The sequence below is a fragment of the Pseudochaenichthys georgianus genome, chromosome 1 (assembly GCF_902827115.2).
Source record: "Pseudochaenichthys georgianus chromosome 1, fPseGeo1.2, whole genome shotgun sequence".
Lineage (NCBI taxonomy): Eukaryota > Metazoa > Chordata > Actinopteri > Perciformes > Channichthyidae > Pseudochaenichthys > Pseudochaenichthys georgianus.
In genome coordinates this window covers 6138093-6161522 of record NC_047503.1, presented here as the reverse complement: position 1 = coordinate 6161522, position 23430 = coordinate 6138093, and the positions used below count along the sequence as shown (strand labels likewise).

The following is a 23430-nucleotide window of genomic DNA, read 5'->3' as shown; positions in this document are numbered from 1 at the left end:
CGAGTAAACGGCCAGAACGCCGACACCTCCTCATCTCCACCGCTCCCATGTTTTATTTTGTGTTATCATAAGTTAGTCTCTCTGCGTTTCTGCGCTGGGCTAATGCTAATGCTAATAATGCAATGCGAGGATAATAAAATGGCGGCTTCACAAACGTTTTTGGGAGTTTGACTGGGCGTGGTTTGCATTCAGACACAGGAACCTTTTTCTCCCACGAAAGTCCCTGACTGAAAAGGGGGTAAAAAAGGTTCTCTAGAACTAATTTAGTTCCTGGGACTTTTTAGTGCGAACGCATCTAAATCGTAGTTCTCAGGAACCTTTGTGGGAAAAGTACTTGGTGTGAACGCGCCTATTGATTACTTGTTTCATTCTAACTTTAGTGTATCTAAATACCTTTCAACTCCTTTTTTTTTTTATTATTAAAGTAATTTGTTACATTTTAAAACGTATCACAACAGCATTTTTAGTTTTTTTCACATATATTACAATTTATCATAGATTAAAAGAGAACATATTCTGCTCATTTTCAGGTTCATATTAGTATTTTGTGCTTCTACTGTGACACGTCTCCATGCTTTAATGTTCAAAAACCTCTTTTCACCCTCTGTCTGAAACCAGAGCCCAGTCTGCTTTGATTGGTTAGCTGGTCAGCTCTGTTGTGATTGATCAACTGCTTAGAGATGTAAATGTCTGACACATCTCTAAGCGGGTGTTACGTAGTTATGTCATAATTGTATGGAAGTAAACAAAGGAGTCAAATGGAGGTGTTTCAGGCAGGGGGGGAAAGTGTCATCTGGAGGGAACACAGGGATTTTTGCCTTTGCAGACCATTTACATGCACACAAACCAATATAACACAGAGAAAACCCCCAAAAGACTAAAAGGGCCTTTTTTAAATGCTTTGAATTGTAGAAGAGTCAATAGTGTCACCATATATACTCAATGTAGTATCAGGTTTTAACTTATTGTCTTCCGTTGTAATTGTCTATCACATTTCTGAAATAGTAAATGGCTCGTATGTTATTGTGAACTATTTAAATCGACTAAACTCTGAAGTCAGTAATAACCCAGCCTTTTTTTCTTTTCCGACTCAGTGGCAGTACTGCAATGACTAGCCGGGACCCTAGCCATGCAGAGAGCGCCCACTCCACAGAAAAACCACCACCTGCCTTGTCCCCCAAGCTCCATGTCCTGCGATCGCCATCAAAGGACAACATCACCATCCACTTCTCAGCTCTTGGGAAGGAGGAAGAGGAGGAGGAAGAAGAGCTGTACTGGACAACTGTCTCCACTCCCTCAGGAGCTCAGGATGACTCAAGCATTGTGACAGCCGTAGAAGCAAGTGAAGAGATGTTCGATTGCATTCCATCAGAGTCTGCGGCCGAGGCTGCTGTCATGCCTGACTCATCCGGACTATCTTCAGTTTCTAAACATCTCACAAATCGTTCTCCAGCAGAAACTTTGCCATTGCATACTGCTGAGCAAAAAGGCACAACTTACAATCCCTCTCCAACTAAATCTTTGAGCTTTCCCTCCAGTGACAAGCCCTTCTTCAGCATGGTGAAGTCTCTCTCGTCCGACAATGATTCTAGTGACGGGATCCCTTCGGTTTCTGCTCCCACAGTGAGGCATAGGCAACTGATGAGAAATCTCGTCAAATCGTTGTCTTCAGACACGTCCCAGGAATCTTCTTCTTCTTCGTCGTCGTCGTCGTCCTCCACACCCTTCCGTCTTCCAGAGTCCCGCCTTAACCTGCAACTCTTCAAGCAATTCACACAGTCTCGGATGCCTTCTGCTACCACGACGTCAGCTGTGGATTCTAAAACTGCACCTTCTTCTCCATTAATCACAACGGATGCCCGCAGCTTCTTCAAGGTCTCAGAAGTTGAGGCAAGAATTGAAGACACTAAGCGGCGTCTTTCTGAGGCCATCTCCGAACCACTTCAACTGCTGAGAGAGATGATGGACGAAAAGACTGGCAGCAGCATTTACCGGCCGAAAGTTCTGTCTGCCAGTTCCTCAGAACTCTCCATTTCCTCTATCAATGTTCAACTGGAGAGCAACAACAACTACTGCATCAAGGAGGAAGAAGGAGTTGACCTAGAAGCTGAAGCCCTTAACAGCGAGGCTTCTGGTACAACTGAAACATCTGTTCTTTCCTCTGTTGACACCAAGAGCCCCAACAAATCTTTACTTTCAATGTCATTGGACAAATGCTCGATGTCTGCTCTCGCTAAACAAGACGATGAGGACTATTGCATCCTGTACAGTGAGGACTTTGAGACTTGTGATAACACAGCAGGTGATGGAACTGATGATACCAGAACTGGGAGTCAAACTAAAGAGCCACTAAGTGGAAGTACAGAACGGTGCAGCGAAGATGAATCTGACCGGTTTGAGCCTGAACCCAGTGTTCCACACTATACACTGGTCGTCCTTACTGTACTGGTGTATGGGTGTTTTGTCTTACCTCTGCCGAGTTACGTAGGAGGAGTGCTGCTTGGGATTGGGCTCGGGTTTCTTTTAGCTATTGGCGTTGTGTGGCTGACGGGACCTAAACCTTCTGGCAGTGCTTTTAGACATTCCATACAGCGTGGAAAGCTGTGGGATGTCACCAGGTTGGATATTAAGGAACCAGAAATCTACAAGGTTAGTGAATCTTTCAAACTTCCTTAAATGTATTTAGTCCTGAATGCCTTAAAGGATTTTGCTGATGGTCGTGTTGCTCATATGCCAATTTGGCACTGATACATGTATTGATAACATTATGGAAACACTTTTTCCAAACTCTTTGTTATACTGACCACTAAGCCACAGTGTTTTCAACTTATCCAAACCTCTCAACCGCACAAATACAAATGACTGTTATAATATCACTTCTGTTTGCCTCACATCCACTGAGTGAGAGGTGGGCTACACACTGGACACTTTACCGATCCAACATAGGGCTAATAATAGACAGGCAACTATTTAATCTTCACACCTAAACTGCCTGTAAGGAAGGAAACCTTTTTAACAATTATTAACATGAAGTTAACTATCCTGTGTGCACAAATAATAAGAAATCACTTGGAGCCATTGACACCTTTTCCCATTTGAATTTCAGACTGTTTTGTAGAACTCACTCTATGAAAATGTACATGATGTTAAATGATTGTGTCTTCCCTCCAGGGCTGGATGAATGAGATATCGAACTATGACGCAGAGACGTACCATGCCACACTGACACACTCTGTGTACGTCCGCTTGGAGGGCTCCATCATTCGTCTGTCTAAACCCAACCATAACGTCGCCCGCCGTTCCACACACAATGAACCAAAACCTGATATCCAGTACATCAGTCAGAAGATATACGACATCACCAACAGCAAAGTATGTCAACATGAAAAATGATTTCCTAATGTTCCGGTTGGAGGTCAAATGAAGTTATGTGTTGAACTAGTAGATCTTGTGAGGGATACGTACATTTCAGATGTATTAGTCTGTATAAAGCTAGTCAAAAGTTAGGTCATTATAACATGCTACTTTATATATCATCAATGTGGGATCTTTAACCGATAATGACAAATACCACTGCACAAAAACAGGATTATATGGCTGTAAATTGTCTTTAAATTGTCTAAAATCAGCGATGGAAGAAAAAAATCCTACATTAAAAAGTAGTAGTATCAACGTATACTTAAAGTACCAAATGTAAAGCAAGTATTACAGGGTTCTTATGGTCATTAAAAACCTGAAAGTCATGGAAATTCAAAATGCAAATTCCAGGCCCTGGAAAAGTTATGGCAAACAATATTTTTCCCAAAGTTTTGTAAAAGCCATGGAAATGTAACTAAAGTTGCATCAAATATAATTTATATTTTAGCTAATCGCCGAAATAGTAATACTATAATGATAATAAATACTGTATTGTACAGTAATGAAACGTAAAATGGCATTTAACTGTCGAGGTGTTTTGAGTTGCTTTAGCGTGTAGAAGCTAGTAAGCCTATTTGATTTGTTTTAGACGACATGTTTCAGACCTTATTTTCCTGTTCCATGTTAAAATAAACCATTTTCAGTGGTACCGCTGAGAAAGATTAATTATTTTGGTCATGGAAACTTAGGTAAAGGTCATGGAAAAGTCATTGAAAATCATTGGTGTAAAAGTGTATGACCCCTGGTATTAGTAGTAGTGGCTTAAGTATTATGCAGTGTCTTTTTTCGGAATGATGTGCATCATATCACTGGATTGTAATTTGTAATGCATTGATGTGTACACCATTTTACAGCTAGTAAAAGTGGAGCTAAAGACTTATTATACTGCCAGGTAACCTTAACCAAAATATTACATCATCATTCATTAGTTGATTTATATTCTTAAATAACAATTACACCAAAGTCACTAATGTTGTATATGAATAAATCAAGTGGAGTTTAAAGTACAATTATTTCCTCCAAGTTGTAGTGGGATGATAAAACGGAAATACTTAAATATAAGTACCTCAAACACTACTGTATAAAAGCCCTGCAATTTGCTAGAGATATATTGAAACCTAAGTCTGTGATTCAAGTCTAACTCCTGTATCTCCCCAGGTATATCTAGCCCCTCAGAGCCTGGCCAGGAAACGTATATGGAACAAAAAATACCCCATCTGCATTGAACTTGCCAAACAGGATGACTTCATGTCAAAGACTGAGGGGGAGTCCAGCGAGAGCCTCAGCACAAGGGACAGGGGGGCTCAGGAGCGAGGGGGGTCCTCCTCCAGTAGAGAGCTCACCCTCTATCTGTTCGGAAGGACGGGGAGGGAGAAGGAGGAGTGGTTCCAGCGCGCTCTGTCTGCATCCAAGCTAAAAGCGGACACAAAGAAAACTGGAAGCGTTGCAGCAACTAAGAACGGTGAGCAATACTGATGATTGTGCCCACAGTTTGTCTCCTTCCAGAATTGGATAAAGGGTAGCTTGGATGTTTTGAAGTGGGGTTGTATGAGGTTCTTATCCATACTATAGCCTCATCCCAATACCCCTCCTCGACTCCTCTCTTCCCGTCCTCCGGGACTTGACCCGGAAATCGATCAAGACACGCCATTTTGAAGGACGTCCCAATAGCTGAAATGCACACGGAGGAGTCGAGGAGGGGTGAGGGAGGAGGGGTGCGGGGGGAGACGAAAGGGAGGATACACGAGAGCAGACTACGCGGAAGTGTTTTCACTACTCGCGTATTGTGGTGAATGTGGGGATCTACAGGACACACCTTTTCAGAGTAAAGGCTTTCACATTACTATCATTATATTTTTATTTAAATGTAAATCTTACACCAAAACGGAACACAAAAGCAGGACCAACCATCATACATTGAATTCCTTGACTAACCAGAGAAAGATTCATTCATTTAAATAAATATTTAACCAGAAATGGGCCGGTTCTAAGGGTTCTTCAGTTGAGCCCGATGAGAGGGGATACAGCTGTGCACATGTCATCATTAACAGACGTCGTTTAAAAGTGACGTTTGAGTAAACGAGGACGTCCCAATTAATACCGGAGGACTCCTCTGTCCTCGCGTCTCCTTCTCGTGTCTCTCGCTCGCATCTTACGGAGGCGGAGCTATGATGCAAGGAAGGGACGTGAGTGAGGGAAAGGAGGAGTCGAGGAGGGGTATTGAGATGAGGCGTATATGTTTTGACCTACAATAGATGTCCCCCCAATTTGATAAACAGTATTAGCAGGGAAGCTAAGCAATGTGGCGAGGGAAGCAGCAAATCATTAGCCACCTTAAAATCAATTTCAGAGAACGCTTTATTTCATATATTTACACTGATTTACATTGCTATGAGACAGCCTGTTGTCTACAGCAGACTGCATTGAAACAGTCATTTTATGTTGCTGTTTTACCTCGGCCTCACATGAAGTAAAATAACTTATTATATCAATAGAGGCTGGCGGTTTTGCAGAGAGCATCAAGCTTTGGGAGTCAGGGATTACATGTAAAAGGATTAGGTATACACCTCATACAACCCCACTTTAAGAAATACAAACTATGCCTTTCAATTCTTTAAATTGTTCGTGTTTTTTCATTGGAGATATATTTGTATGTTTCACAGATACAAAGATGGCAATTCTGACCCTGGTTTTTAGTAGTTCACAAAATGCTATTTGATAATGAATTGTCTAATTCCTCACCCTTTTTGTGATTTCTTATTTTTGATTCCCTGTGGTTTCCAGCTCCGATCTCTCACAGTCGCAGCAGCAGTCGCGGCAGTTTGGACGAAGCTCTAGCATCTCAGCCCAGGTCCAAAGACTCCTCGGTATCCTCAACAACAGCAAGCGGTGCCAGAACCAAACCGCTGCTGGACTACAACGTATACATGGCCTCCTTACTGCCAAAGCAGGCGGTAGTCAGCCCTGCAGCGGCCAGCCCTGCTCCTCAGAGTCCTCAGAGCAGCCCGGGGGCAGATAAGAAGGTAGCATCCTACAATTGTACGACTAACTCCTTTTCCTTTTCTTAATATCCTTCCTTAGGTGAAAAATGTGTCTTGTCATTTGCGATGTAACCTTACTGTGTCACAAGCCGTGTAATTAATAACCACAAGTAGCTAATCAGAATCAGAAACCAGCCTATGGCCAAGTAGCTTTACACCGTAAAAAAGGAGCAAACGGAAACACTTTTATACAATTCAAAATAAAAGTTGACAATTAATATACATATTCAGGACTGAACTGATTTCAAATCCTCTGGCTGCCATATTTGGGGTTATAGGAAAGGAGATGCATTTAACTGCAGAACGGCGTGGATCTCTTTGCTCTCCCCCGAGCTCGTCGAGCCGTCCTGCTTAAGTGGAGGGACAGTGTCCCGCCCACTCACTCAGTGGTTGAAGGACGTTATGTCCTGCATGAAACTTGAAAAGATCAGTTATTCACTTCTTTACTCAAACAGGACATTTCAGGAAGCCTGGGAACCTTTTTGAAATGCATTCCACACTCTGTAAGACGATCTGCTATTGGTATAGCTTATGTATGTATGTGTGCATGTATACAGTAGATGTGTATAATTATAGGTATTTGCTGCATGTATGTACAATATGCATATGTATTACATGCATATACATTCATTTAACAATGTTCCTGGTAAATAATCGTGTGTATGAGGCTCACTGGCAGTGAATGTAGGGGATTACTTTAGTTGTTGTTATTGTTTGTTTGTGTTTTTTGTAATTATTTGTTCTCTTTGTACATACAATCAGTACAGACGATTGTCTCATTTTGCATATATTTTGCTTCCCACTTCTAAATGACAAACATTACTTATGCATTGTCGAAATGCAATAAAAAGATTTTTGATCAGACAATTATTATACAGAAATATATACAAACCAGCAAGTCAAATGAGAATATGACAAACCTCTGAATTATAAAATATTTGCAGTATAAAATCATTTAAAGTTCCTTATCCACCTAGATTTGAACATGGGTAGATTTGGTATATTTCCCTCTAATGCGTTTCCTTGCCGGCTGTTTCTCAAGCTCCAGAGCACCACTTCCTCTCAGCCGCCGCCCAGGGAGGAGGGAGAGGAGGAGGTGATGGAGGAGGATCATGTTGCCTGGCTGAATGCCACTCTGGGCCGTGTCTTCTGGGACTTCCTGTGTGAGCCGTACTGGGCTGAGCTGGTCTCCAAGAAGATTCAGATGAAGCTCAGCAAGATACGGGTGAGTGGAGCAAGGCCGCTACCGTAACCAGCTTTCACTGTAAGAGGGCTGGCCATTTAAACAGATTACAAAGAAACGATGATTTTAATTGGTGAAAGTCCAAGTCATTATCCTGTTTTGTCACACCAAAATCTAAATATATTTCCTTTTACACACACACACACACACACACACACACACACACACACACACACACACACACACACACACACACACACACACACACACACACACACACACACACACACACACACACACACACACACACACACACACACACACACACACACACACACACACACACACACACACCACACACACACACACACACACACACACACACACACAGAGAGAGAGAGAAAGCTCACTCAATGTCAGTGTGTATCTCTGTACAGCTTCACACTTAGTGAGGATGCAGAGGGAGAAAGACAGGAAACCTCATCCTTCACTTGTATCCCGTCAGCTAGGACCATACAGTACGTAGGTTATGCCTATTGGTTATGGTCTGTGTGACACAACATCATGTGGCTATAGCTCAAGGTTAGTTTTAAAAATACAATTCTTTTTTTTGACAAAACCCAAATAATCGAATGACTACAACATATTAAAATGTTATAATTCTCTATGGAACAAAACTAAAAAAGTTATCTAGATAAAACTGACTAAATATGATTAATTTAAAAAAAAAAAAGCGTGTGTGGTGAAGTGTATTTATTCCATTATCCATTTTCTTTTTTTTCATGCTGGCATCCTATACTCTTTGACAGATATATGGTGATGAACCACTTCCTTCAATTTGGTCAGATGATAATCTGCTGATGTATTATTCATGTCCAGTGTGCTCAGCTCAGTTATATTCCTTTGTCTTCTCAGTTACCTTACTTCATGAATGAGCTAACCCTGACAGAACTGGACATGGGCTCGGCCACTCCCAGAATCCTCGGGGCATCCAAACCCTCCATTGACTACAGAGGCAAGAAAGAAATCAATGTTAACACACATGTTAACACACACACACACACACACACACACACACACACACACACACACACACACGCACGCTGTTTCCTGTGAAGAGATACTCACATGTCTTGCCAGTAATGCTCACTGTGTGGTACATTCTGGGAAGACTCCATTCACTGTGCAGATGTTAGCTATGTCCACATTGAAGATAACAAGATAACTGGTGGAGATGCTAGCTAGTGTCTATCATGATGCATTGCTATGAAGCTTACATACTCAAGTCATTCAAGTGTCTGGTTTTCCACTCGGAAACTGGTTAGTTTAGTACATTAGCTAAAGTGCATATGCCATCTAAACTAGGGGTGGGCGATATTGAAAAATATATTATCACGATATTTTTCAAGCAGTATCACGATAGACGATATATATCACGATATTTTTTCATGTCGGTTATTATGGTTATTTTTCAAGTTACTTAACAGTACAAGCACCTACAAGGTAACAGAAACTAAAACAAAAAGGAGTAACAGACCAACATAGCATTTCAAGCTGGTTTTATTTCTGAAATGAATCCCTGAATGAACTTCTTATTATGGGAAATACGAAAACGTCTTTTTAAAACTACAACTCCCAGTAGAGACGTGCCATAGATAGAGAACATGTTGCGAAACACAATAGCCAGCATGTGTAGTTCTGGGGACGGGGTGGGGGAGGGGGGGACGCGGTGGACCCGTTCAAATCCAGTTTTGGACAGTCTGCAGTGGTTCCATCCCATTTAAAGTGCCCCTCGGAGCACACTCTCCAATCACAGAGCTTGAGGACTATCACAGGGTTTGTCAAACAGAGCACATGGTGTAGTCCAAACGATAGCTGGGGATTCTGGGTAGTGTAGTGTCTTCTGCCATCCTTTACTCCGAAAAAATATTTGTTTCTCCGAATCGAAGGGGAAAAATACAAAAGCATTGCACACAATTTAAACCAATCAATGTTGTGTAATTAACAAGGATAATCTGGTGTTTTTTAGTCGATGAGTAGTGCAGATATCACTGTAAAATCAATCGACAGTAAGGGGAATACTTACATCCGGGTGTACAATTCTCCGTTATCCAATGAGAATGGACGCTCACATTGCCTTTAAGGGCAGCCGACACAAACGAATGCCGTGCTTCCATGAGCGTCAAATCCCGCCGCAGATGGGAATACATTGCAATCAGTTGAAAGCTATTTGCGTCCCTTTATGACGCTGAAGGAGCCTAGGAGCGTCACAACTGCACGCCACGGACACTGACCAAACGTCGCTCCTGGACGCTTAGGGAGTGAGAGTGTGTTGGCTAACCCTAGCCGGGGATCGTGTCCGTCTCTGTGGCTTCGGGCTTGATCGCCGTTCAAATGACAGTTTTAATGATCTCAATGGGAATGGTTAGCGTTTCATATGCACGCAAATAAAATAAAATATAAGCCAACAGAATCAACCAGTGCAATACTGTCTGAATCCTGACTAGACAGCTTTAGAGCATGTCTTTCACATCAGTTTATTTTTTCCCCCCAAAAAAAAATTCAAATGTTTTTTTTCTTCTAATTTAAAAAAAAATAAAATGTCACGATAGATACGATATCTCTGAAAAGGCATATCGTGGAGACCTAATATCGTCAAGACGATATATATCGTCATATCGCCCACCCCTAATCTAAACACACAAACACATGGTTCCACATAGGACAATGAATTGTACACTTTAAGACACACACAACTAGGGATGCTCCGATCAATCGGTCGCCGATCGTTATCAGTTATTATTCACTCTCTGCAGATCGATCGGTGCTCTCTATAAAGGCCGATCGGGAGAGCTGATCACATGACGTAAAATACATGACACTTTTCTCTGTGCGCGGCAAAAAACAGCTGCTGTAACGGACGAGCGGAGCAAAACACACACTAAGAGTTAGACCTAACACACTTAGCTATTTTAACTACCTCTGGAACTAGCTAAACTAGTTGTACATATATTTATTCTTCACTGTCGGGTCACTCAGTACTGGATCAGTGAGCTGCATGAGACGATACTGACTGGCTGTCAGGAGAGAGAGAGAGAGAGAGAGAGAGAGAGAGGAAGAGAGAGCGCTTCCGCTCATGTTATTATCCAAAGTTAATGTAAACTTGAATAATGTACTTAATTTGAATGTAATAATTATGTTGGTTGTTGTTTGTGGAAGCGCCAGTGAATGAGCCCCATTAACTGAGTTTTAAACATCACTTTAAATGGAAGATCCCCATAGGCCCCGCCCACTCGATCGGATCGGGGATCGGTATCGGCTGATACCGATTCCGGCGATCGCCCCCAAAATTGCCGATCGGAGCATCCCTCCCCGAATTGCATTCCACAGACATTTTCTGAAATCTGTTAAAAAGTGCAACTCTTCTGCAGGCCAGATGAAACATTTCTCTTGCTTGAAGGCACTCACTCAAGAGAAGCAGAAATTCCACACATGCAAGACCTACAACATATGATCACATCGCTAAAGATATTCACTAAAATATCGTTAATGTAATTAATGGTGTGGCACTGAAAAAAAATGTCATCCATACATATGGTTGAGTTTCATTTTGAAAAAAACATCAAATTAACAATAAGTACATGATACAGCAAGAGTAAAAATAAAATCCCATTTAGTGTCAAAGAAGCCCTATTATGCTTTTTGGGGTTTCCATTTTCCTGTAGTGTGTTATTTAGCTTTTTGTGCATTTTAACGGTCTGCAATGTCTCAAATCCCTGTGTTCCCTCTAGAGGGACTTTATGTCCCACACACTTTGTTTACTTCCCCAGCATAGTGACGAAGCCCACACCCTTTGCCCTGCTTGTTTGTATTCTTTAAAATAAATGGGACCATAATTGATCAAATACAACTAATTTTGTATTCAGTTTTAAGCCTTTTGTATTAAGCAATAGTAAAGCCAAGAAAATATCCTTTAGTTGTCCTCATAAATGAGCTACAGCAGTTACTGTTGTGATGTAACAGTAACTGCTTCATTCAGGAAGCACAGGCCAAGTGAGTGCATCGCACTGGAGCCTAACATGCACTTATACCCACTCAGCTAGCAGGCAGTGGCACCAAGGTTAGAGCCACTTGCTTTTTACACGGAGGCCTTTTCTTTGGTTGAATGAAGTAAAAACCTTTCCCCTCCTACAGCAGCCACGAGCCAGTCCGACCAACAGTAGCACTGCACAGAGTTCAGTAGGGAACAGTTGTTTACTTGACAGTTGCAGGCGGTCTACAGTAAAAGCAATGTGATCAGTACTGTAAGGGAAACTTCTGTTGCGATGGAAAGTCAGGACTCAGAGAGACACGGGATGAGCAGGAGTTCTGAATGTCAAACACTGGGATTTATTGAGACCAAACGACCGGAGGGTTCACAAGGCATATTCACATCTCTACAGATGACCTGCCCCGCGGACTCTGAAGACAAAAGGGCCCAGCGCAGAACTATACATTAAGAAAGGAGTGGCCTATATTCCCGCCTCTGGTAATCAATACCAGACCCTGGAACAAAAAACTGTTTGTATGGCAACTTCTCCTGTGCCCATACCCCTCCCCCGCAGGAACGGCAAAAGACCTTTTGACCTGTGTCTTCCTGAGAAATGACTTTCAGGAACATGCAAGAAAGACTCAGAATCTTAAAACACAAAGAGATATCCTTAAAATATTCTCTGACAGGTACCAAGACATCTCCATTACAATCGTGTTGCGTACAATAGATCCAGGAAAACACTTCATAAGTGAGGGATTTGGTTCAGGGATAGAATTTGATTGGTTATCGAGGTCTTAGCTGAGTACAATACATTCAGGCCTTACTCACTTTAGCAGGTCCTCTGGTCCTCTGGTCCTCTGGTGGGATAAGTGGAGGCTGAGCTATGTGAGGTCTTTGCTTTGTGATGGACCATGTAACATTAGTGCACGACTATGTTGCCTGAAGTATCAGTGACGTTTCCAGCTGATTCTTTTGATCATCATTGAGCTTTTCATTCCTTTGCACTGCATTGCTTTCTCTCTAACACCCAGTCACAGATCTGTCTCTTCAGTCGTTTTATGTGTACACTCCAGCTTTCTCTCTTCCTCCTGCGTTCCCTTTCGTTGCACCTTCCTCTTTCGTCTCAGTTTCTCTCTTCCTCCCTCCTGTGTGTTACGAGTCACTGCCTCGTTTTTTTGTAATAACGTACCACTCGCCGAACGGCATAATGAAAGCAGGAATTGATCTCTAACTAAGATGGTGTTCATTGGAAGCATTCCAGGAAAAGCTCACCTCAAGAGCCACTCCGAACACAATGTGGAGTGATCTTCAGCTCTAATTGCACTTTCATTGGGAAAGCTGCAATATGTGGCCGAATGCTTTGATCGCAAGTCAATCGATCGAGATCACTCACTGTCGATCTCAAACAGACAAGTGGTTCCCTTTTTACACCGAGAGTGAAAGGAAGCAGGACAGAGGCACATGCTCCAAAACAAAGGACTAAAGATAAACAACAATGGCACTTGGAGAGGGCACACCCTGTCAGGGCTGATGGCGTATTCACATGTTCCTTTGAACTAGTCCCATTCCCACCGTTGGAAAGTCGTTGAGCTTGAAGTCATCATGTGGAAACAACATGAAAGCTACCAATAAGAATAGTTGTTGTATAGCTTAGTGTTCAAGCAACATGTTGACAGCTGTTCCTGAGTTGTGAAGAGGAAGTGACAACCCCGTTGTGTTGATCATTGTGATCCAATGCAGTGCAACACAAATTCCCTGTGAACACTTTATCCGCTGTATTCGATGTGTCCGACCTTTGATTTTGGGTCCTCTCTAATGTGTAATGGGATCTTCCTTGGCCCAACAGGCTGTTAAGTTCCCCTTTGAGAGATTTCCACTGGTGTTACAGTGGCTGTATCTCGAGTTCTGCCTTCACCATGTCTGACCGACTCCTTCCTGGAACAAGCATGCTGAGTGCAATGGATCGATGAGCCTCTCAAGGTGTGTGTGTGTGTGTGTGTGTGTGTGTGTGTGTGTGTGTGTGTGTGTGTGTGTGTGTGTGTGTGTGTGTGTGTGTGTGTGTGTGTGGGTGTGTGTGTGTGTGTGTGTGTGTGTGGTGTGTGTGTGTGTGTGTGTGTGTGTGTGTGTGTGTGTGTGTGTGTGTGTGTGTGTGTGTGTGTGTGTGTGTGTGTGTGTGTGTGTGTGTGTGTGTGTGTGTGTGTGTGTGTGTGTGTGTGTGTGTGTGTGTGTGTGTGTGTGTGTGTGTGTGTGTGTGTGTGTGTGTGTGTGTGTGTGTGTGTGTGTGTGTGTGTGTGTGTGTGTGTGTGTGCAGGAAGTGGCCATGCTCATTCAATTGTGCGGACATTGCCTTATGCTCATGATATACTATCAATTTCTGGATGCATATTAGCAGTCCTCCTGCTTGAATGCTCCCAACTCTTCGCAGGCAGTGTATTGCGTCCAGCAGCTTCCCTCCTCTCCCACACCTCAGTGCCCTGCATAACCCTAGACCCAGCCAGTCTTACTATCGACCACACCCCCCAGGACAGGAGAGGAAATCCACGCCTCAAGGTTTCCACTTATTTTGCTCCATCAAACCTTCTCTGACTTTCTTTGGGTCCCCAGTTGTGGTCTCGTTTGTCCTTGTGTGTGTTGCATTCCCGTAATACTTACAGGGTTAGTACATAGTCTTGAGCGTTTAAAAAATGCTTTGTCAAAACAGTTGTTTTTTCGAGGTTGAGAATATGCGTACTCAATCTTTAAATGATTGAAATAAAACTATCCCATTGCAATATTTATTTGTAGTCTCCTGGAAACTCGCCCCAGAGGTGGAGAAGACCGGAGCGAGCTAAGCCTTTAAGAATCCTTGTGTTCAAAACCTAATCAAGGTTGATATGAACGGCTGGTGAAATAAACAGGTGGACACTTTACAATAATATCGGTATTTTTCCCAATTGAATTGATTGTAGCACTGAGATGTTATGATGGCGCTCTTGAAAGTTGCAAACCTTTTATGAACTGTACATCCCAACTCATGAAACTCTTTCCTTTTCCCTTTCTGAACTTGGCCCTCTATACTGTTGTCAGGAGAGCTATTTTAAACCCTAAGGACTGTGTCAGCTGAGCACTCTGACTTTTCCATTGCATACATGCATGTGTGTCTTGGTTGCAACCAAGTGCAATGTGTTTCTGTTTAGTCTTAAATAGGCCCATTGTTATATTGAAGTATGATGGCGCAGTGGATCTAAGTTGTTCATACATCACATAACTACACCGTAGTTGTTATGTTATGACAATAAACCTTTGAATCTTATAGTTGTTTGGGTCTTCCCTCCTATAGTGTGATGTATAGCTTTTTGTGGATACAAATGGTCTGAAAAGGTTCAGATCCTTGGACTCCTTTGTTTACTTCCGTAACATAGTGCCATCACTACGTAACACTCGCGCTTCTATTGGCTCACGCTCCAACACATTGTATGTCATAGGCGAAGGGGCGGGATATCTCCTAGCGGCTGACCAATCACAACAGAGCCGGCCAGCTAACCAATCAGAGCAGCTCTGGTTTCAGACAGAGGGTGAAAAGAGGTTTCTGAACACTAAAGCATGGAGACATGTCCCAGTGGAGACACTACATACTGATATGAAGCTGAAAATGGGCAGAACAGGGCCCCTTTAATGGCTATCATCCTCGAACTCTCTCACTTCATTCAACTTTCCTGCGTCATCAGTCATCCTCTGCTGCCTCCTACTGGTCTAAAAGGAAACAATACCCAAGGTCATGTTTAGATGTTGCTCTTTGTACACAATAACATGTGACTACAACCTGTGTTGTATCAGAAACCGTACATATGTGAAGATATTTGCAATGTTCCCACTGTTGCCGCAATAGACATACTGTCAATGTTTGACTGCAATCTGTGATACATTTTAATTTGTATTCTGACTATACATACTTGCCACTAATGATAATGATATTTGTATCTTATTGTATCTTTCAAAAATGTTTGGCCCAAAATAATGTCCCTATTTGGGATAAATAAAGAATATCTATCCATCTGTCCCTAATCACGACTGTGCTTGTGTGGAGATGTATTAACATAACGGTGATCTGTTTTACGGGTATATATCTTTCACTTTCACTTCTCGAATTTTCTCTCAGATCCCTTTTTCTAATAACCCCCTATGTCCCTCAGGGCTGTGGTTTGACCTGGAGATGTCCTACAGTGGCTCCTTCCTGATGACCCTGGAAACCAAGATGAACCTGATCCGCCTGGGCAAGGAGGGAGAGAGTGACCGCTTTGGGGAGTTTGGGAAAGATGGGTGAGACATCACACCTTCTCCGTTAGATGACATGCCTTCCCCTCTAATTGACTCGTGCACATGTCTCCGTGAGGTGTCTTGCTCTCACTCAGTATTCTATATCTTTGCTGCCTTTTATATCTTCTCCTTTCCCTTCTCTGCTGTTGCCTCTCTATCTGGATTCCACCTTTATGCGGCTGTTAATCGGATGTGTCTGCTCTTGGTGAGTGCTGCCACAGTGATCTCATCTTTCCAACTCTCATTCTCTCCTTGTGTATGTCTATAGTCTTGGGGTTGTCTCATTTCATGCTACCCCCCCCAAGCTTCATCTCATTTAGGATTCATTTCTCAGTGCGTCGAGTGCCTTCATCTGCTTTCCCTAATCTATTTTCAGCAATGAGGAGGAACAGAATACGTACACAAATATGTCAGGGTAAATTCGGCAAAGACCTATCATGCATTTTGTATTGGTGCAACCAGAAAATACTGTGCATGTACGTAGGGACTTCTCATGGCTATACTAGTTGCCAGTAAATGAGAAGTGAGATGCCAGTCCTCAGTGAACCACATAAGAATCAGTTTCACTTTTGATTACATCTGAGAATTGACAACTCTGCAGAAGACATCCTCTGTTAGAAGAAGCAATCTGTTTTTGAACTCTTCCCTTACTGCATTCTCTCTCAGAACACAGATGTTTCCAGAGGGACATCACTTGCTTTGCTCATGGAAGCAGTCATGGATATGCACACTTGGACATTCAGGATGCTGCTTCATTTGAGTTGGCATTGACTAAGTAGACAGGTAGTAATTGCAGGAGATATATCAATGAATCTAAACTTGTCAAAAAGAGTTAACTAATGTTAAGGGACCCAAACTAATGATGCTTAGGAAGCTGGGCTGGGCCGTATGAAGAAAATCGTGAACCATGATTTTGATCAATTACGTCGATGTAATGAATAAGTGGCTAAAGGAAAAAAAAAAGTTTGTTGGATTCAGAAAATCCCTTTACTGTCGTGCCGCCTTCAAACCATGAAAAGAAAACCGGTCCTAAAACCATAGCCTCTTATCACACAATCTCTTACAATCCAACATCGATACATTGCCTCGCCCTGTGACGGAGACATTGCAGCTTCTTCATTACCGCACTATTCGTTAACCACAATGAGCATTCGGTCTACAACAATGCACATGTCGTCGACCAGTTGCCTGATATTTGAATAATCGAGCCTTCTCTGATCCTCCCTGTGGAACACTTGTCACGTTCTGATGTGCTTGTTGTTTTGTTTGTACAGTACACTATAGTGTATATAGTGGATTATAATCCCGGCACAAAGAAAGAGGAAGAGCAGAACAGTGTGAATGTGTGTGTGTGTTTATTCTAACCTGTTTGTTTGCGTTTCAGATGCAGGCCCCGGACGTACTGCCTGGCCGATAGTGACGAAGAGTCGTCCAGTGCTGGCTCTTCGGATGAGGAAGACTCCTCAGAGCTCTCGAATGACTCCGCCGGAGCAGAGGGGTGAGAGTTCAGTGTATATGCTTTCTCTGTGCTCGTATCATGTTCCAACCTGGACGCTATGTTTGCGTGTTTTCTGACTAATAGGAAAACCATCTTTGAAATTGGTCTAGTATTGAGCGTGAGCACGGCAGCCATGAAAACAGGGATAACATGTAACACCTGGGGCTAAAAAGGGCTACTGACGGATACATGACATGAGACGCTTTTCTCCAAAGCGACTTACACACTCAATACTGGGGGCAATCCCCACAGGAGCCATTTGGGGTGAAGTGTCTCAGGGACACAACGGCATGCTGACTGCAGTGGGACTCGAACTTGCTACCCCCTGATTCGAAGTTCAGCGCACTAAATTTAGCGCACAATCCCACTGAGCCACAGCCTCAGTCATGACATTGAACATATTTAATATAACGGTACGTCCACACAGCAGCTTTTCAAAAATCTTGAAAATCTTGAAGCTGGGCGTGTCTGACAGCTTGGGGATTTTTTGCGAGCAACGCGACCAACAACCAATCACATGAATCTCCCGCCCCCGACATACAAAGCAAAAACCCCGGGGATTTTATGCGAGCAATATATATATATATATATAAACTCCCCAAACAGGCGAAAACCTACCAGTTTCCCCCACCTCCCTCCATGCCTGGTTCTTCCGGTTTGTATCCCGTTAATAGTTCTGGTCGTAAAGAACCGGGTGATTTGCTACCGTAATTTCTCGTTTGGAATATGAGGAAATGAACTGCGGTCTGGTTCTCCCTGCTTACACGCGGTTTGATTGGCTAGCGCTTCTACTGTCAGATTTGCATAAACGTGTTTGATTGGCTGGCGCTTCCAGCTCAGCTTCAAAAGTTGAACATTGCTCAACTTTGGAATGGACATTCTGGAAATCTTCGCTTCGCTCCCCCACAATGCAGTTCGGCGAAAACGAGTCAAAGTGACGTCATCCCCATTCAAAGTCAATGGGCAGAGAAGCGTTGGAAGCGGTGGAAGATTCTTCTGAAGCTGCTGTGTGGACGTACCGTAACACTAAGATCATTTAATCCCACCTCTCCTCGCATGTCTGTCGATGTCTTCTGGCCACAAATAACTTCTTATGAGATTGACAATGCATTTATATTATTATTTAGATATATTAAGTTATTTAATGCATACAATTAAGAAACTTCTGGATTACATTTCACTGACATGTACATTGTCACAAATACCTTGATACTGGACCGATTCTTAAGTAGGAAGAAAGAAGCATAAAAGTTGGTATTTTTAAAATGAAACTTTGAAATAGATCTTCTAGTAGGCCGAACTAAATAAAGTATAAATAAGTATAACTGATTTTAATTTGGACAAAAGAGCTATCTGTCCACCATTATTATGTAGGCAGGCATGACAAAACGATGTTAAATATCGTATCGAAAGAATGTAGGATTATATTTTTGTTGTGGTGTTCCAGTGAATGTAATCTTCTCTTCCCTTTTTTTCTTGAATGCAGTTTGGTCGGAGGCCACAAACCCAGCAAGATGATGCGCTTCGTGGACAAGATCACGAAGTCCAAATACTTCCAGAAGGCCACAGAAACGGAGTTCATCAAAAAGAAGATGGAGGAAGTGTCCAACACGCCTCTCCTGCTGACTGTGGAGGTGCAGGAACTCCGAGGAGTGCTGGCCGTCAACATCCCCCCCCCACCCACTGACCGGATCTGGTACGTGAAGGAACTTCTTCTTCCAACTCATTTGGGGAATGCTGTGCAAAGTCAATTCCGTTGTCTGTCAGAGTGACAAATAATCACACCGTCTGCAGCGAGAGTGATTTCCCACGGATAGACAGTTGTAATCAACAAGGTTGTCTGTTTTCTAACTCCGCATTATTTCATTTCTGAATGGTGGCGAGTTAATGAGAAACATTCTTAAGAAGGACATGTGTACACCTGACAACTCAAATGAATTTCGCACCGCAGTTGCATGTTTTATTAAAAATGTCAATATAGCAATCTGTTTGATACGCTGCCCTCTGCTGGTAGTGCATACTTTGTTGTATCAATAAAGTGATGAAGTCTTTTTTAAGGCTGTCCCAAAGCCTCCTTCTATATTGCAGACAATAACATCAATGGCAACGCACGTTTCTCATACTTACACATGTTTAAGCAGGATAATCTTCACTTATTAACACCACGTTATGATTTATGAAGCGTACATGCAATCGGCAGAGGTACGGAACATAAGGCTATAAACAAACGACGTTATGGTCTGCGCGTCAACACCGCTCGGCTAAAGGCGGCTGATGTTTGCTGGGATAGCATTTAGTGGTCTCATTTAAACTTGTTATCAACTGCTGTTTTTATGACACTCGAAGTTTCAGATGTTCACAAGGGGGGTTTACTGAAGTATTTTATGGTGTAGAATAAAATGGGGAAATCTCTTAGGCGTGTGTTAACCAGACCTTATTTCAGGTAACCGAAAACTAACCGGATGTCATTTTAAGGTTTATAACTACTTTTTTGACCTTCTTAAGAGAAGACATTTTCTAATTATTGACCGGCTTTGATTTCTATTTCTATGTCTACATGTGTCACCTGTTGAAATAGCTTTTAATGAAATAATAAATAGTTGTGACCCTTTCTGTTGCAGGTATGGCTTCAGGAAGCCGCCTCACCTGGAGCTGAAGGCGCGGCCTAAGCTGGGAGAGAGAGTCGTGACTCTGGCTCACGTTACAGACTGGATCGAGAAGAAACTGGACCAGGAATTCCAGGTATTGACGCTACGTTTAGGGCTCTGTAATTCAGAGGCACAGGACTTGTGATAGGAGGCAGCCTGCTGCAGCTGAATACATTCTTTACCCCTTTTTATTTGTGTTTTTTCAACAACTTTGTCTGTGTCTTCTACAGTTCATATGTATACAAATCCTGTTGTCTTTAACTCATGTGAAATGCTTTGTTAACATGCTTCAGTAACAAAAACATTTCACAATTTAGAAAACATAGAGTACATCCATCAGGTCAAGATGATATACATATATATTTCCAAAGTTGAGTACATCTTGTGAATAACTGCCGCAGTTCCATTTAAACGTATTGCATTTTGTCTGAAATGTTGCTGTTATAAATAAAGTGGCATCATATTTTCTATTCATCTTCTAAATACTGATTACAAGCTCAAATGTTAAAAACTCTCACATTTCTACTTTATCCATCCAGCATCCATTCAACATATCAACTTATTTACATCTTATTACAGTACGTTACATAAATGTTTTTACGGTACAGTTTTGCACCTTACATTATGTTTTGATCTATTCTATTTTATATGTATATATTTGTATTCATCTTGCAACTAACTTGCACCATTATTATCTATTAGTCTTTTTTATTGCAGAATTGTATGTATATATTTGTGCACTATGGGAGGGGTCTAGGACTTCCGCTTTTCATTATGAATATGACCGTATAGCCTTTGAATTCTGAATCCATGGGTCTCTCTCCTCCTCATAGAAAATCTTTGTAATGCCAAACATGGACGATGTGTGGCTGACTCTCATGCACTCCGCCATGGACCCACGCTCGGCCGGCAGGCCCGCAGAGGGCCTCGCAGTGGACCCTGAGCCTTCCCAGCCAGAGAAGGACAACGCCTGCCAGCCCTGAAGATTGTTTACAGTGGTTCCTCCAGCTTGTGAACCCGCAAAATGGGAGCCGCAACTGTAACACAAATCCATTCCTGTGGTGGGGGGTCAGAGGAAGCCTTATGAGTTTTAAAGGGTTAAGGTGGAGTGGACCAAGCAAACACTAAAGACAAACCGCTGCTCGCTGCTCAGCAGGATTTATTGTGCCAGAGGGAAAATGTGATGTGTCTTTGAAGGATTGCTAAACCTGTAAGAACCTATTGAATAGGACAGATATGTGAAGAGTCATGTTTGGCTCAGCCGGTTGAAGTTAATAAGGGGAGTGTATGGGTACAGTAAACGTATCACTTGCTATGAACATGATGTGGAAGCATTCACCAGATACCTTACAGCCTGCAAACGACAAGTTTCTGCTCAGATAGTAGCCCGTTAATTATACAAATTCAGTCGAAGCAGTTTTACAATATGATTAGAAGGATTTTCATATTGAATGGTTGAATGAATGAGGATGAACAAAGATCGGAAAAGCTTATATACTTGATGTTCGATTTCTTACAACATTTAGTTCTCTTAATGGAAGTGGTTTTTGTTCAGGTGTTAACAGTTAACAGTATTTATTTGTGCTGTGAACCCACCATTCATCTGCCAACACCCCCTTGTTTTATGCCAATGATGCCCTTATTCATGTGGAAATAATGCACAAGAGCAAGCATCCATTACCTAGGAAAATGTAAATTCCATACTAATGACATAACACAATAAGTGCAATGATAGAAACACAAGGTTAACTACGGTGAGATGTTCTACAAAAGTGTACGTCTGATAAGAAGTATGAGACCTCCAACATGTTTATTGAATGTCTGTGTGGATGCTTTTGGTTTCTTTTTTTAATAATTGCACAAATACATGTTTTGTCTTATGTTGACCATGTTCCTGAGAGGCAAGTGAGAAGAAAATGTGCTGATCCATTTGCATCTGTCCTGTGTGTGTTACTATGGAACAGGTGTTATCAGGAAAATCTTTCGAAACTTCTTTAAAAATAATTTGAGAAACGGGTGGGGGTAATTCATGTGTCAGGTGTGAGGACGGTCATTTTCTTTTGAAAACGTCAAAAGTTTGGCAGTGAAAAAGGATAAGGATATTTTTTGTATGTATTATTTCTCAATGCATTCAAACATATTTTTGATAGAGTGCGTGAGAAAATGGACACCCATGATAACATTAATTTGGTCTTGAGAAAATGGCGTATTGGTGCCGTTCAGCCTCTTGTGGCCACAATGGGTATTACAAAAACACAATCTCCTTTCAAGACTTTTCCCCCATGGTTTTAGAGATTTAAAAACATAATTAAGAAACTAAAAATTATTATCCTTGCCAAACCTTTTTTTTTTTTTTTTTTTACTCTTGCCTCTCAGGGTTTCCATATAACACTGTCATCATGCTTACTTTTCCATTTGTGTCATTCAATCATATGAAGTAATAGGTGGTGTATTTATCTATACATCATTTCTACTTAAGTGTGTTAATGTTGATGATTGTATTGTTTGAAGTTAATTTAAATGACTACATTTGATTTGTGACAGTGCTTTAAAAAGAACTACCTGCCATACTGTACGTGTACAACAATTGGATGAAGTTAAGGTACGTAGTGTAAAGTAAATACAATTTTGTGAAGAATGTAGCCTCAACTGCAGGTTCCCTTTCTAAAAACACATTTGAACCGTGTCATGTTTCTCATTAAACCAAAGACCTTTGAATAGGCATGCCACATCTCTCTTCTCAAAGGAGCACATCCTGTGGGGTAACATTTATGAATGTGCCATCAGACCTGAATTAACATTGTTTACAGGAATTATTACCTTGTTTTCATTTTTGTTTTGCTCTCTTAGGATACTAAAGCACTGTAACACGAAATGGGTTGTCTTTCTCTTAATGCCTTTTTATGTTAAGTATTTGTATTTGAATGATTACACAAGTTGGGTTACGGTTGTATATTGTCTGCTTCTTTAAAATAAACAGAATGAAATAAGATTGTTGAGGATATATGAAGATTGTCATGATTTGTATCTGTGAATATTAATGACTTTTTAAGATGTGTAATTGTAAGGCCAAATTCAGTGATTATGTGTATCTGCCTTATTTATAGAGCAAAAATAAATATATCAATGAAAGCCTTTTTGGTCTTTTGCTTCAGATTTTGTATTCTGTGATACAGATCTGGTCTACTTTGTATTTGCTCCAGATTGATGTAAAGCCCTTTGTAGTGTGTTGTAAAGAAAACAATTCATTCGACATCATTGTAACATGTCCTGCAATATTTTATATAGAAAGAGAGAGAACACACGTGTCACAC

The 23430-nt window shown here is 41.7% G+C and overlaps 2 protein-coding genes across 5 annotated transcripts in view; one reads left to right on the top strand and one right to left on the bottom strand.

The window, feature by feature from the left end:
• The window catches only part of LOC117454240 (perforin-1-like), a 57772-nt gene extending 44792 nt beyond the window's left edge, over positions 1 to 12980 (bottom strand). Inside the window, exon 1 of the mRNA XM_071203879.1 lies at positions 12503 to 12980. The gene's annotated coding sequence lies outside the window, so the exon portion shown is untranslated. The remainder of the gene's footprint in view (positions 1 to 12502) is intronic.
• The window catches only part of LOC117442950 (testis-expressed protein 2-like), a 54028-nt gene extending 30780 nt beyond the window's left edge, over positions 1 to 23248 (top strand). For all 4 annotated transcript variants that reach the window (XM_034080366.2, XM_034080175.2, XM_034079750.2 and 1 more), the window contains exons 3-13: positions 1095 to 2649; positions 3172 to 3372; positions 4576 to 4879; positions 6202 to 6440; positions 7501 to 7683; positions 8557 to 8656; positions 15847 to 15973; positions 17355 to 17468; positions 18955 to 19164; positions 20090 to 20210; positions 20950 to 23248. In XM_034080366.2, coding sequence (XP_033936257.1) covers positions 1108 to 2649; positions 3172 to 3372; positions 4576 to 4879; positions 6202 to 6440; positions 7501 to 7683; positions 8557 to 8656; positions 15847 to 15973; positions 17355 to 17468; positions 18955 to 19164; positions 20090 to 20210; positions 20950 to 21099 — 3291 coding nt within the window. In that variant the 5' untranslated portion in view covers positions 1095 to 1107 and the 3' untranslated portion in view covers positions 21100 to 23248. The remainder of the gene's footprint in view (positions 1 to 1094; positions 2650 to 3171; positions 3373 to 4575; positions 4880 to 6201; positions 6441 to 7500; positions 7684 to 8556; positions 8657 to 15846; positions 15974 to 17354; positions 17469 to 18954; positions 19165 to 20089; positions 20211 to 20949) is intronic.
• Positions 23249 to 23430: the final 182 nt, after the last annotated feature.